This window comes from Nicotiana sylvestris, chromosome 2 (assembly GCF_000393655.2).
Source record: "Nicotiana sylvestris chromosome 2, ASM39365v2, whole genome shotgun sequence".
NCBI lineage: Eukaryota > Viridiplantae > Streptophyta > Magnoliopsida > Solanales > Solanaceae > Nicotiana > Nicotiana sylvestris.
Genome location: NC_091058.1, coordinates 167207283 through 167222627, shown reverse-complemented (window position 1 = coordinate 167222627; position 15345 = coordinate 167207283). Strand labels below are relative to the sequence as shown.

Genomic DNA, 15345 nt, shown 5'->3' with positions numbered 1-15345 from the left:
TTGTCATGAGGCAGCAAGAGTGTTGCAAGGCAGGTGCACGAGTAGCACCAAGTTAAAAAAGGGAAACGGGCAAGTGATGACCAAGGCTTTGACGGAGGCGAGGCAGCTTGGCAAGGGCTTGACATTGAGTTGCTGGCTGAGGATGACACTTGATCATGGAAAAGACATCAAGGCATAAGGCATTCATGCCAAGGAAAGGCAAAAACGAAGTGGCAAAGGCAGGCCAAAGTGCAACGGAAAGGGAGTGTGCAGGCAGACTTGTCATGGCATTGAGTTGCGGTAAACTGGACAAGTTCGTGGGCAATGGCATAGACAAATTGTGGCTACAATGCAGCTGAGTACATGGCATTGGCGCCTAGTTCAAGCTAAGGCACAAAATTGGGCGGCAAGGTTTGGGTTGACTAAGTCAAGGACGGTTACGGCACATGCTGTGCACATGGGCAGCAGTTGATCTTTGCTAAAATGTTGCCAGGAGTGCTAGCACGTTTTTTGGGCCATGATCCCACTATTCTTTAGCATGATTTACATGATCCTAGTAGTTGAGGGTTGTCAACTACACTAGGCTAAAGTAATGGGCTGAGTGGACAAGTGTCTAAACCTAAAAATGGGCAAAGAGGGTTGTCTCATGCTATTATAAAATGAGCAGCACCCTTATGCTTTTGTATGAGAGAAAAACGTGTGGAGTGCACAATTGAGTTAGAAAAGAGTCCTAAGTATGTTTTCAAAGAGTGAAAACGTTTAAGACTAAGAGTAGTCTTGTGAGGGTCAAGAGCGATCTTCTTTTTGTACCCGGATGTACCTTGAGTTGAGTTTCTTTGTATGCTCGAGTTAAATACAAAGTTGGGAAAAGAGTTTCATGTATAGTGTGCCTTGTGTTCATCTATATTTTCTGTCCCTTCATTTATTATTCGTTGCCTAAAATCAATCCTAACTTACTATATTGAAAAACAACCTAAATTATTCTAAGTCCAAAGTTACTGAAATTTTAGCTAAGTATTGGAGCAGGCTGAAGTCAAGTTGAGACTTGGCTGCCGCACGGGCTGTTTTTGTGTGACATAAAACACGCCAGTGACATCCAGGACCATAAAAATTTCGACCACATGGAATATACAAACATTTGGTTTCATTCAAATTCTGCCCCAAAATATATTGAATATGTTAAGGATTTTACCCTCACAAACTCACGGGCAACACTCAACAGGATGCTATCTGTAAAGCCATTCGTAAGTTATTACACTTTCTCATACTTATGGCCTTACAATTAGATTTATGCGTCTAACATTTTGCTTCTAAACTTACTCCAAATATTTTTTTTTTGTGAACTAATTCATTGATCCGCCAAATGTTTTGATGGTTTATTTGGTGGCTATGGAGTAGTACTTATGTTTTTGATATCTTTGTTGAAATTATAAGCACTAAGTGTAAAGAGAAATATGGACATATGGTTCGAATCAGAAATTTGATTTCTTAATTTGTAATGAAAACTGAAATATTTATTATTTGTTTAGTGTACTAGAAAAGAATTAAGAACATAAAAACCAATGTTATATTGTTCCTTTTGGGTGAAGTCAACTAGTCAAGCATAAAGCTGTAGAACTTTGGATAGTACTTTAGACCGTCAATACTATACTCTAATTTTCGTGATTTGTATGCTATCTTCACAAATTATTTTTTGTAACGTACATGCTATCTTCTTTCGGTTAATAATTGAAGTGACCGTGCAAAAAAACTTTTTAAGAATGGATGGAAACCGCTTAGCCTTATGTATGAACGAGATATAAGTTCTATAACATACAAGATAACAAAATCAGAATATAAGGTTTAATGGTTTATCATCTAAGAGCTTATGAGTAACATTATACCAATGAAAGGGTAACTACAAATATACCCAAATAATAAAGAAATATTAAGAAAGATACGATTAAATAACATACTTTTACCTTATAAACTAAGTTAATGCAATCACAAATTATAAGTAGCTGTTGTGATCCTTTGGAGGGATAAGTAATGGCCAATTACGTGTTGATTCAAATATTAGTTTACTAATAATAGTAATTTATAATATACATTAAGTACTTATAGTTTGTTACCTTGACAAATGTTAGTGTTAGAACAAATATGCGATTAAAGTTTTACTATTTTTATATAAATTATGTGATATTTAACTTGAGATATTCGTGCAATGTACAATATTAGAGCCGACTCAAAAGGCTTGGTAAATAAGGCATATGCCTTAGGCCCCCAAATTCAAGGGGGCCCCAATTTTAGAAGCAATAAGTTATGTGTTAGTTTTTCCTTTAAAGTGTTTAAGCATTTTATAGTGAAAATTTATCGTTGTGAAGTTGATGTGATTGTTGAGGAATAGAAAAATCATCTAATAAAGTAAACATATCTTTATAATTTTTTAAACTTGATGTAATCTTCATTTTTTTTATATACATTTTGACCACTAAAACCTATAAGTATTTTTATTTTAAAATTGAGATTGCTGAATGATGAGAATTTGAAAGGAAAAAATATTGTTAACCTTTGATGATCCTTAAAGCATAATAGCTATTCTAATGTTGATGACTTAGACATTTTGAATTAAAAGTGTTAAAAGAATTAGTACAAATAGAAAATAATACATTAACCAATATATTTAATTATATACGAAGATTTGATTTATTTTAAAATGTCTACCAGTTGTCTCAATGGAAAGAAGTTTTTCAAAATAAAAATATATAAGATCAACGTTTCAAGAGTGATTAAATCGATTAACTATATTATTAATAGAAAAATAATTACTAAAAATCAATTATAAAAATTTGGGCCTCTAATAGTGATAATGCTTTAGGCCTTCAATTATGTCAAGCCGGCCTTGACTGATATAGGATGATTTGCTGATGATTAAGTTTTAAAATTGTGGAACCAAAGTATAATAGATGACAAAATTGAGCAATTTCTATTACCTAGATTTTATATGCTTGCTCCTTTTTTCAAATACTAGTTTTAGAGTACGCGCTTTGCGCGTGTACCCCGTCTTAATGAATAAAAACTTTTAAAAATGACATGAACATCATATTAAAATTATGTTTCAATTATAAAATAAAGGTTAATTTTTTGTTGTTGTTGTTGTTGTTGTTGTTGTAAATTTATGAAATGATGAGTATTTATCCTATTTAACTATCTTAATAAAGGAAGAAACGCTATCCCATATAAGCCCTAACTCATCATTAACCTTAAAATATATTCCAATTATATAATTTTACTACTTCAAATTTACAGTTGAACTTACTTTTTAGTTACAGTAAAAGCACGTAACCCTTGCATATTTTAGAGATTTCTTTTTTATAATACATATATTCTAAAGTTCATTCTAAAATGACAGAAACATAGTCATTTAACTTACACAAAACGTTTATTTCCTCATGAGCAAAATGCAAAATATTCGATTACTTTAATCAATAAAAAATAATATATAAGACTTATTTTCAATATATTAGAAAAGATAAATTATTATTGCAAAAGTAGAATAATTAACTAACTAAATTACGATTAATCTATAAAAAAAATTTACTTTTAGTCGGAGCTTTCTTTCTTTGTCCAAATGCATAATTATGCATCCCAAATGTTAGCCTTATGCATCAGAAAATTATTTTTCTATGAAAATAAAAATAAATGGTTGTATTTAGATTTCTTGATAGATTATATTAAAAGAGTTCGAATATAAAATTTATGTTAAGATCAAAATTAAAATTTTTTTTTTCATCAATTAATACAATGTATCATTTTAGTGTCAAGAATATATGATTATATTTAGATTACTTGATAGATTATATTAAAAGAGTTCGAATATGAAATTTATGTTAAGATCAAAATTAAAATTTATTCTTTTCATCAATTTATACAATGTATCATTTTAGTTTTCTTGTTTTGGTTCTCATTTAAATAGGAACCTTTTAAACTTAAGTTCGATTTAATTCAAAAATATATTTTAATTGCTTATATTTCCTTAAAGCATTTTGAGAGAAATTTTAAAAGAATACTTTGATTGTTAACTTCTATTCTATTATGATTTCTTATGTAGTTGAATTTAATTTTTATTCCCGTTAAATACATATAAATGATTTTCTACCAGTTATAATCTCGGTTTCTTTTTTATTTTGTTTTGTTTCATGTATAAAATGGCACATGCTTTACATTACTTGGAATTGTGAGATAACTATAATAATAATAACCTGTGAATCAAACTTGAACTAAAGAAAATATCAATTGAAGGAAATTAATTTTTTATTCCCCATAACAACTTTGTTTTGTCATGTTAAATTGTTGGGAAAGATAACGTGAACTTCTCATAAATACAAATGGAGTTAAAAGAGAAAATTTTGTTAAACAACAAAAATCCGCCTAACCTAAAAGGAGTATAAAGTAATCGAGACTACCCTATTGTGAATTGAAAGCTTATTTAGTACTCCTAAATCTTAATGGAAAGTGTAGGAATTCTAGAATTGGAAGAAACCGTCCCAAATAATAGGAAAAATATTAAATAATTATTCCTAAATATTAGGAAAATTAACCAAAGTACAAATTTTCTTTTTAAAGGGTAAAAAAGTCAAACAATATTTCGATAAGGGCTTTCGTGTTTAATATAGTATAGATAATTACCAAATTTGGAACTTTTTGGAAAATTATAAAATGTACTTCGTCCTCCACCCCACCCCCTCTCAACTAGCTGCATGACGGAAGCGCTGATGGACACATCACACACTGACCATAAAACAATGCTACATCAGACTTTGCATTCGAATTCCAAAACACGTCCAGGTTCAATGAACCTACAACCTCGCCCTTTTTTCTGGTCCCTTTATAATCCTTACCCTCAATTCTCTCTCTCTAAATCTTGAAATACCCTGCCAAAAATCACATCAATTTCATTGTAACTTAGAGAATTCTGCAACAAATTAAGCTTTCTTTGCTGTAAATTACTCTCTTCCATTTGGAAAATTCTTTGTTTTATAACATCTGTTCGAGAAATGGCTTTGGCTTTCACTTCTTCAACTGCAATTCATACCTCTCTTTCTTCGTCTTCTTATGAACAACCCAAAGGTACCCATTTCTGTATCCTTTCCAAGTTTCAATTTTTTACACTTAAAATGATAATTTTATCATCTGGGGTTCAATTATTTTTCCGTTTCTTGGATTTTTTTCCTTACATTTTCTGTTTTTTTTTTAATCTTTGCAGTATCCCAATTGGGCAACTTTCAGCTATTGGATCAGCCACAAATTCCTTTGAAAGCATTGAATTTTTCTCAGAGGCGTTGTGTGGTGAAGCCATTAAACGCTGAGCCTAAAAGGAATGAGTCGATAGTTCCATCAGCAGCAACAATTGCTGCTCCTCTACCTGGTATGTTGAGTTTTCATGACTTTGTGGTTGTAATTGATTGGATTTATAAGAAACTGATCGATTTGTTTTTGTTTTTGTGGTGAATATGGCAGAGGTGGAAGAGAAAGTAGAGGCAGAGGACTATGAGAAACTGGCGAAGGAGCTTGAAAATGCCTCACCTCTTGAGATTATGGATAAGGCCCTTGAAAATTTTGGAAATGATATTGCCATTGCTTTCAGGTACATCTTGTTCCTTTCCTGTACTAGTGATGCTCTGTTCTTGGTTGTATTTTTGTCTAATTAATGTGAGAGCTTCCAGTTGATACACTTTGGACCAAATAGTTGTCATATATAATGCTTAATTGTGCTTATGCTTCCAGTGAATGTGCATGCTAAGTTGAAAATTAGGAATAGATGAGATTCATGAGAACCCCATGAAAGTAAAATACAAGAACTTTTAAGATTGAAAAGGGATTATAGCAATTTGAAGGAGCTAAAACTACTAGGTAATTTCTTCTCATCTATCTGTGCCTTTGCGGACAGAGTTAGCGGATACTTGTGTTGGTTGGAGGTAGTAGGTACCCGGTGAATTTAGTTGAGGTGCATGTAAGCTGGTTCAGACACGACCCTTTTCAAAAAGAAAAAGAAAGAGTTAACTTCATGATTCGTGTAAATCAAATAGGTTATTCGTGTATATTGTTTTAGCTTTTGTGTATGTTTTGAAAATTTCTATTCGGAATAACATGGGTAAGGAACGTTCTTGAATGAAATGCATTCTTGTATACTGGATTATTGAATCTGTGTATGCGAAGCTAGTGCAAAGTTTTCTTCTTTTATGTTATTTCACATGTGAATTATTTGTAGAAGTTGATCATATTCCCAACAGGAAAGTTTCCAATCAATGTCATTGATTTTGTATTGATTGCTTATGCCCAAAGGATCTCGTGTTGCTCTACAATTTGCTGGTTTTATCTATATAGCAGTCTGCTTAATTCCCACTAAAATTTTCCTATAGATGGTCCTTTCTGCCAATTGATTTGTTGGCCATATACCAGATATGGAATTAAGTTCAGAGTCGTGATATATGAGCAGTTTTACTTAAATACCAGAATCTTATCTGATATTTATTTTATGGTGATTTCCAGTAAGGTGCATCTCAGAACATTACATTTTCTTGCAGTGGTGCTGAAGATGTCGCTTTGATAGAGTATGCTCATTTAACCGGTCGACCATTTAGAGTGTTCAGCCTTGATACCGGGAGGTTGAATCCAGAGACCTACCAACTCTTTGATGCTGTCGAGAAGCACTATGGTATTCGCATTGAATACATGTTTCCTGATGCTGTAGAAGTTCAGGCCTTAGTGAGGAGCAAAGGTCTTTTCTCATTCTATGAAGATGGCCACCAAGAATGCTGCCGTGTTAGGAAAGTTAGGCCCCTGAGGAGAGCCCTCAAAGGCTTGCGTGCCTGGATCACAGGGCAACGAAAAGATCAGTCCCCTGGAACTCGATCTGAAATTCCTGTTGTCCAAGTAGACCCCGTTTTCGAGGGGTTGGATGGTGGAATTGGAAGTTTAGTGAAGTGGAACCCGGTGGCTAATGTGGACGGCAAGGATGTATGGAACTTCTTACGTGCGATGAATGTACCTGTGAACTCTTTGCATTCAAAAGGTTATGTCTCCATTGGATGCGAACCTTGCACAAGGCCAGTCCTACCCGGACAACACGAGAGAGAAGGAAGGTGGTGGTGGGAGGACGCCAAGGCCAAGGAATGTGGCTTGCACAAAGGAAACATCAAAGACGAAAATGTAAATGGTAATCGTAACAGTGCTGTGCAAGCAAATGGTAGTGCCAATGTTGCTGATATTTTTGACACTAAGGACATTGTTACCTTGAGTAGACCTGGAATTGAGAACCTATTGAAATTGGAAGACCGGAGAGAGCCTTGGCTTGTTGTTCTTTATGCTCCGTGGTGCCGCTTCTGCCAGGTAATTTATCATCTAATTTTATCGTATATACCTGCTAACTCCCACAAGCACATTTTCTGCACAACTTTGTTGACTAAGGTTTAGGCAGGCGATAAAAATCACCAACATTTTATTTTTCATTTTCAAGAATGCTTTGTGGGATTAGCTTGATGATGTTTCTTTTCATTTCCTGCAGGCAATGGAAGGATCATATGTGGAATTGGCAGAGAAGTTGGAGGGTTCTGGTGTGAAGATTGGGAAGTTCAGGGCAGATGGTGAGCAGAAAACATTTGCACAACAAGAGTTGCAGCTTGGCAGCTTTCCCACAATACTATTCTTTCCTAAGCACTCTTCACAGCCTATTAAGTACCCATCAGAAAAGAGGGATGTAGATTCCTTGATGGCTTTTGTGAATGCTCTTAGGTGAAGGCAAAATGTTGCTTCACATTCTTTACACAGAGTAGTAAAATAGAAGAGGGACTTGAGTTGTGGAATATAGTGCTTGTATATTTATGGTATATGGTCCCTCAGTTTTTATTTCAATATTTTAGATTTTTTTTTCTATGCTTTCCTCAGTCAAAAGGGTCTATTTCTCCGGCCTCAATTTTGTGGATCTTCTTGCTCTTGTTGCTTTGTCAATATACAAGTCTTTCTCCTCATTTCTCTCTCTTTCTCTATTTCTTTTATGATAAAATGAGTATGAATAATGTGAAGAAATATCCACGTTAATCTGGTTGGCTCACTTGATTCATTGGATCAATTGCATTGAGAATGTGACAAAACCAATTAGATTACTAGCCCGTTTGACCAAGCTTCTAAAATCAGCTTATTTTGAGAAGTGTTTTTCTCAAAAGTACTTTTAAAAAAAAGTACTTTTGACGGAAAAAATAGTTTGTGTTTGGCTAATTAATTAGAAAAACACTTTTGAGTAGTAATTAGTATTTGACCAAGCTTTTGAAAACTGCTTCTAAGTGTATTCTTCTTAAAAATGCTTCTCAGAAAAGTGCTTTGGGAGAGAAGCTATTTTTTTCTGTTTCTCCGTAAAAGCACTTTTTTCATTCCAAAAGCTTGGCCAAACAGGCTATACTCGTCACTTGCACAGTGCGCGGTGCTTCGGTTAGCCATCTAAAAATTCTTAACACGGAGCGCTTCCTCTTCAGTGAAATTAGTCACAGGTTGAAAAACAATATGATAGCAATGAAAAGACTAAAAATTTGATATTAATATTTCAAGTATTGCTATTTGGAGGTCTGTGATGATGTCCATCTCATTGAAGAAGTATTAGGCATGTGCCTAATAAGAGTTTTCTTTGGTTTGGTAGCCAACCTTGTTGACTTGGTTTGGTTGGTAGCCAACCTTGTTGAATTTCTTTGGTTTGGTAGCCAACTTTGTTGAATTGTGAAAAGTGTGTGTAAATTGTCAAATATGGTAGGCTTTAGAGAGTGAAACTTTGGCTATAAAAGGAGAGCTTCAACTCTCATTTCTACACACCAACAAAGAGAGAAAGAAAGAGTGAGGTTTCACAGACAAGGTATAAGAAAATAGTCTGTGAGGAAAATAGAGAGTGAGCGATATTGTAGTGAGGTGGGAATATCAAAAGAGGGTTATTTCTTTTGAGTGTTGTAGTGGTCTTTGGAGTATTTATCTCCGACCTACAAAGTGTAAAATTCCTTACTATAGTGATATCAGTTGCTCCTCTCGGGGTCGTGGTTTTTTCCCTTATTCAGAAGGGTTTTCCACGTAAAAATCTTGGTGTCATTGTTACTCTTTTATTCTTGTTAATTACCGTATCTCGGTGCTACATTATTAATTGTCAAATATGGTAGGCTTTAGAGAGTGAAGCTTTGGCTATAAAAGGAGAGCTTCAACTCTCATTTCTACACACCAACAAAGAGAGAAAGAAAGAGTGAGGTTTCACAGACAAGGTATAAGAAAATAGTCTGTGAGGAAAATAGAGAGTGAGCGATATTGTAGTGAGGTGGGAATATCAAAAGAGGGTTATTTCTTTTGAGTGTTGTAGTGGTCTTTGGAGTATTTATCTCCGACCTACAAAGTGTAAAATTCCTTACTATTGTGATATCAGTTGCTCCTCTCGGGGTCGTGGTTTTTTCCCTTATTCAGAAGGGTTTTCCACGTAAAAATCTTGGGGTCATTATTACTCTTTTATTATTGTTAATTACCGTATCTCGGTGCTACATTATTATTCCGCTTTATTACCGTGAATATTATTTTGGTAAGGGGTTTATTCCCAACAGTCTGTTGACAGTAAATCAAGAGATGAGGCAGTGGGCTTAATGTGGAGAAAGATTGTTATAAGCAATAGTAAATCCAGGATGTGAAGAACGGCCAAAAATGGGACATAAGGAACATTGGTTAAGGAAACAACGGAACATAATAAAAGTTCCACATTGCCTGTCGCAATCTGCATCTGTCTCGCATGGAAAGCAACACTGTTTTTGGGTTTCAGCCTTCCTCACATACCTGTCAAAATCAATGTAAAGGTTACATGAAAATTTTGACGGAATAAATAGATAATGATATAAAGAAGAAGAAGAAGAAAGAATTAACCTAAATAGTAGATGTATAATATGTGTATAACTATGTATAATTAGTTTATAATTTATATATAGCCACTTGAAAAAGTAAATAATGAAACTGACCGGCTATTCATATGAAGATTCACTGATATAATTCGTTCAATGTTTGTTAGGATCATAACGGATTTAAGTCAGTGGGACTAAACAAGTAGTCTAGATCTAATCGGTTATTAATTCGTGTAGATTTACAGAAATGTTCTTGTTTCAAGCCACTGTTTAGAACTTTTCTTATTTAAAGAAGTTGTGCAAATATAGCCCTTCAAAAATTATTTCTTTCGGACAAGATTAGATTTGTGTATAATGTTTGATTGTTTGTCGTAGTATGTTTTAGTTTGCTCACAAAGATTACACTGTAGTCTAAAATAAAATTTGCAATAACATCCAATATATTAGATTGTGATCTTTAACGTTTTCTTAAAAAAAATTTATTTATTCAAGAATCTTTAGACCGTGATCTAAAAGGTTCAATTTTGCAAAAGATTCTTTTCTCCATAAAAATTTTACAATGCACTTTATTTGGTCGTCGCCATTTAACACCCAATTTTTAAAATTTATAACTGGTACCCAATTTAAATATGCCTTTAGATAACGATGCTTCTTCTCCGCTTCTTCTTCTCCTGTAGATTTCTATTTATTTTGGACTAATCTCAAAGGAACAAATTAAATTGAGGTATCATGAGTGAAATGAATGAAGAAACAAGTCAAACTTGAGACAAAAATATCTGAAGTTATTTCAGTTAAGCCAAACTTCAATTCTTTCAGAAGTTTGCTTCTGTCAAGTCAAACTTTAGACATAGCTTTTCTCAAGCCAAAACTTAGGACATTTATTTATGGAGTGAAACTTTGGTAAGGCTAAGTTCATACCCATTTTATGTTTGAAGTTTGTAACTTGAGATAGTGGATTTTTCCAACTTCAGACCAGTTCGTCTAAAATAGATCTTAAAATAGGTAAGCTTACAAATTTTTGTACCCTATAGGTATGACTTCAATGTTAAACCCATCGATTTAATTATATTTGCACTTTCCCTTTTTACTTTAAAGAGATGCTGATTATTTTTCAAGCAGACCATTCGGAAATTAGAACAAAAAATTTATAGGAAGAAGACTTACCAATCACCACGATAATGAGAAGAAAAGGAAACAATTTTGAAGCCATTCCCACAGTTTCTATCTTAAGGTAGAATAGACAGTGATCCGAATGAGTCTATTTTGTTTATGGGGTGTACCATATTTATAAGATTGATCCATGCCAAACTTAACAAACAATATTAATAGATTCCTCATGGACTGGATTACTTTGTGATTGTTTCATATATTATATATTAGTAATAGCTATGGTTAGTTATTAATTTACATCATTATCACCATCTAACATACATCATGTGTGAGCACCTAATTTTTGATCATATTTGAAAATTTTATCACTTTTTAGTATTTAAATATTTTTATGTTTAGTTTTGGCATTTAGAACTTTTGTTTTTACTTTTAGTAAAGTTTAGTTGATAAAATTGAAAACCACAAAAATATTTTATATTTTTTCAGAGTAGTAGCTTTTGTTTTTATTTTTGTAGAAAAGAAAAAAAAGTTTTCAAAAATATATTTTTATTTTAGTTTAGTGTATTTTCTAAGTTAGAGTCTTTTAAGAAATAAATATTGAGTATGTTGTAATTTTATGTTTATTATTATTACCAAGTAAAGAAAATCAATAAAAAAGAAAAGAGCCAATGAATATTCGCCAATTGGCAAAGATTCTCCACCATCACTTTGTAACAAAATTTATCCTCTCCTCGCATGCACTCACGTGATCACACACAGAAGCTGAGTCAGGATTTGAAGTTTATGGGTTTGAATTTTCAATCAGTTTAAACTACTGGGATCTAAATTACTAATTTGTATATATTCAATGGATTTCTCAAGACAAACATAGAGTTTGAATCAAAGTTGCTGGGTTCGGCCGAAACCGCAACCGCAAGGCTAGGTCCGCTCCTGATAACACACCTACACATTCACATTTTATTCCCTCACAAGAATTCCCCAACGGATTCCCGGTCCTTCTCCCCTAGCCAAAGCCAACTCATTTTGTTACTCCTCACCCTCTGTAAAAATATTCCATAAGGGTCCTCTTTGTTGGGAAAACAATATGCCGCCCAGGAACAATATCTACGATAAATAACAATAAAGTAAGAGAGTAATAAAGACATCAAATTTTTGAAAGGAGTAAAATACAATACCCGAGCGAAGCAATATTACCACTATAATATTACAACTGAGTAGTGTCAAGAGACTTCTACAACTTCAAAAGAAATAACACTCTTTATTTTAAATACCTCACAACAATATTACTCACACTCACTATTTATCTCACCGACCACGATCTTTGGATTACTCTCTCTAACTTCTGTTACTTCTCTATACTTTTTGGTGTATTTGAAGAAGTGAGAGAGCTCCTCCATTTATAGGAGAAAATAACCTTGGGCTCCAAGTGTGCTACATGAGAATTTTAATTCTCCTCTACATCTTTGTACACTTTGGCTCCAAGTAAAATCTTCCGCCAAGCTTCTCTACCAATAAATAAATTCACAAGCAAAATAGGCACAAGGCTATTGATTTTTATTTTTCATTCCAAGTTTTGATCTCAATCTCTGAAAATCTTCAAACTTGAGAGGCTTTTTAAAGATATCTTCAGCTTGATCATGAGATTTAACATATTTGAGCTCGACTTCCTTCTTAGCAATGCATTCTCTGATAATGTATCTATATATATACTTGCTTCAATCATGGTATACTAGATTCTTCGCAAGTGCTTGTGCGAATTTATTGTCAATCAAAATCTTTGTAGCTTCAATTGTTGCAAATTGATCTCGTTCAATAATCTTCTCAGCCAAATAGCATGACATATACAGGATGTTGTTGCTACATATTCAGCTTCACAAGTTGAGAGAGTAATAATTGATTGTTTCTTTAAACTCCAAGAAATAACAGAATCATCCAAGAAAAACACAAAACCAATTGTGCTTTTTCTATCATCAATAGCTCCCCCATAATCACTATCACAAAATTCCATAAGGTTGAAATCACTATAAGAAGAGTAAAACAATCCAAAATCAATCGTACCTTTTAGGTAACGAAGAATTCTTCTAGCGACTTTCAAGTGAGTAGAGTTAGGATCTTCCATGAATCGACTTATTACTCCAATTGCAAAGAGTATATCTGGCTTGGTACAAGTCAAGTACCTCAAACTTCACGTAAGACTTTTGAAAAATGTGGGATCTACTTTTTCTCCATCATCAAACTTGGACAATTTTGTCCCACTCTCCATTGGCGTGTTCACGGGGTTACAATCGAGCATGTTGAACTTCTTCAATATCTCTTTTGTATAGCTTTCTTGAGAGATAAAAATTCCATCCTCCATCTGCTTCACTTCTAGGCCCAAGTAGTATGACATGAGCCCTACATCCGTCATCTCGAACTCACGGGACATATCTTTCTTAAAGCCTTCAAACAAACTTGGGTTATTACCTGTAAAAATAAGATCATCAACATAGAGACAAACAAGCAAGATATCTCCATTAGTATGAACTTTAAGGTAAAGAGCATATTCATGAAGACAACGAGTAAATCCATTGTCTTGAAAATACTTGTCGATGCAACTATTCCATGCCCATGAGGCTTACTTCAATCCATATAAAGCTTTCTTCAACTGCAACACTTTATATTCATGGTTTTTGACCATAATTCCCAGTGGTTGTTCAACATAGACTTCTTCTTCAAGATAGCCATTCAAGAAGGCTGACTTGACGTCTAGTTGATAAATCTTCCACTTCATTTGTGCCGCAAAAGAGATCAACAAACGAATTATCTCCATGCGGGCAACAAGTGCATAGACTTCTTCACAGTCAATGCCTTGCCTTTGCTTCTAGCCTTTAGCCACAAGTCGTTCCTTGTATCTCTTCCCATCTCCATCAACATTCTTCTTTGTCTTGTTTACCCATTTTATTCCAATTGTTCGATGACCCTTGGGAAGAGTTGTTAACTCCCTGGAGTTGTTCTTCTCTATTGGCTCGATCTCCTCCTCCATGGCTTGTCTCCACCTTTGTTTGTAACAACTTTATCAAAGTTCATTGGTTCACTATCAGCAGAGAGACAACATAAAAAATCAAAATTAGTAACTTCTTCGGTGTCCTCATAGAGCTCTTGAATACGCCTCATCCTTTGCGGCTGTTCATTTGAACTTTCTTGAGAAGAAGGAGATGCAACATTGGATGGAGAAGGAGGTGGATTTTTATACTACACATGTTCCACGGTCTCTAGTTCTTCTTCATCACCAAAGTATGGAAGAAAATTATATGAAGTTCCTTCCTAAGCTTCCCAATTCCATGTCAATTCTTCATCAAATTCAACATCGCGACTTACCACCACTTTGTTGCTACTTCGGTTGTATAACTTGTAGTCTTTTAAACTTGTATCATAGACAACAAACATATTCTTGACACTTCGATCGTAAGCTTCTCTCTCTCTTGTTGTGGTACATGAGCATAGGCTATGCATCCAAATATTCTCAAGTGCTTAACACTTGGATTTCTTCCACTCCAAGCTTCTTGAGGGGTTTGATCTCTACCATTTATTGTTGGAGACTTGTTGTTCAAATAAACTGCATAGGAAACAGCTTTGGCCCATAATTCCTTGGGAATACTTTTAGCTTTCAACATACATCTAGCCATATTAAGAATCATTCGATTCTTTCTCTCTGTAACTCCATTTTGTTGAGGTGAATAAGGTACCGTTAGAGGGCGAAGAATTTCATGAGACTGACAAAAGTCATTAAATTCTTTTGAAGTGAATTCACCTCCTCTATTGGTCCTTAAAGCTTTTATTTCATAGCCACTTTCTTTTTCCACAAGTACTTTGAAATTTTTAAAAGCAACAAAAGCTGTAGATTTTTGGTTCAAGAAATAAACCCAAGCCATTCTGCTAAAATCATCAATGAAAAGAAGAAAGCATTTACTTTTACCAAAAGAAGGTGGATTGATTGGCCCACACACATCAGTGTGAAAAAGTTGGAGTAGCATGGTTACTCTTGACATGGACTCCTTCAGAAAACTCCTCCTCGCGTGTTTTCCAAGAAGATAAGCTCACACAATTGATTGGGATGGTATCTCATGCACCATATTCTTTTCTCCTATTGATTTGAGCTCTTCAAATTCAAGTGCCCAAATCGCATGTGCCAACACCATGATTCATTTTACACATTATCCTTCAAACACTTTGCGTCAATTGTCTTAAGATTCCAAGAAAATAATCTATTCTTTGCCATATGCACTTTAGCAATTAGAATTCCACTTGAATCCCTAAGCCAAAGATGCATATTTTTCATGTGGATGCCATATTCCTTTTCAAGAAATTGGCCCAAACTCAAAAT

At 34.1% G+C, this 15345-nt stretch overlaps 3 protein-coding genes across 3 annotated transcripts; 1 reads left to right on the top strand and 2 right to left on the bottom strand.

Moving 5' to 3' along the window:
• The first annotated feature begins 4877 nt into the window (after window positions 1-4877).
• Window positions 4878-7988, top strand: LOC104249938 (5'-adenylylsulfate reductase 3, chloroplastic-like). Its single transcript, XM_009806471.2, has 5 exons — window positions 4878-5088; window positions 5225-5386; window positions 5479-5605; window positions 6546-7350; window positions 7526-7988. The coding sequence occupies exons 1-5, from the start codon at window positions 5016-5018 to the stop codon at window positions 7754-7756; spliced, it is 1398 nt and encodes a 465-aa protein (XP_009804773.1). The 5' UTR covers window positions 4878-5015; the 3' UTR covers window positions 7757-7988.
• A 4762-nt stretch (window positions 7989-12750) lies between these two features.
• Window positions 12751-13101, bottom strand: LOC138885939 (secreted RxLR effector protein 161-like). Its single transcript, XM_070166945.1, has one exon. It carries the CDS (start codon window positions 13099-13101, stop codon window positions 12751-12753), a length of 351 nt encoding a protein of 116 aa, XP_070023046.1.
• Window positions 13102-13167: 66 nt separating this feature from the next.
• LOC138885938 (uncharacterized mitochondrial protein AtMg00810-like) lies at window positions 13168-14004 on the bottom strand. The gene is made up of 2 exons (XM_070166944.1): window positions 13848-14004; window positions 13168-13445 (listed from the first exon to the last, which is right to left on the bottom strand). Exons 1-2 carry the CDS (start codon window positions 14002-14004, stop codon window positions 13168-13170), a joined length of 435 nt encoding a protein of 144 aa, XP_070023045.1.
• Window positions 14005-15345: the final 1341 nt, after the last annotated feature.

Coding starts and splice junctions, on each gene's coding strand:
- LOC138885939 (XM_070166945.1), bottom strand. CDS start 13,101: ATGGAAGATCCTAACTCTACTCACTTGAAAGTCGCTAGAAGAATTCTT.
- LOC138885938 (XM_070166944.1), bottom strand. CDS start 14,004: ATGGAGGAGGAGATCGAGCCAATAGAGAAGAACAACTCCAGGGAGTTA. Junction 13,446..13,847: donor GGAACGACTTGTGGCTAAAG/GCTAGAAGCAAA, acceptor TTATTTTTACAG/GTAATAACCCAAGTTTGTTT.
- LOC104249938 (XM_009806471.2), top strand. CDS start 5,016: ATGGCTTTGGCTTTCACTTCTTCAACTGCAATTCATACCTCTCTTTCT. Junction 5,089..5,224: donor TTCTTATGAACAACCCAAAG/GTACCCATTTCT, acceptor TAATCTTTGCAG/TATCCCAATTGGGCAACTTT. Junction 5,387..5,478: donor AATTGCTGCTCCTCTACCTG/GTATGTTGAGTT, acceptor TGAATATGGCAG/AGGTGGAAGAGAAAGTAGAG.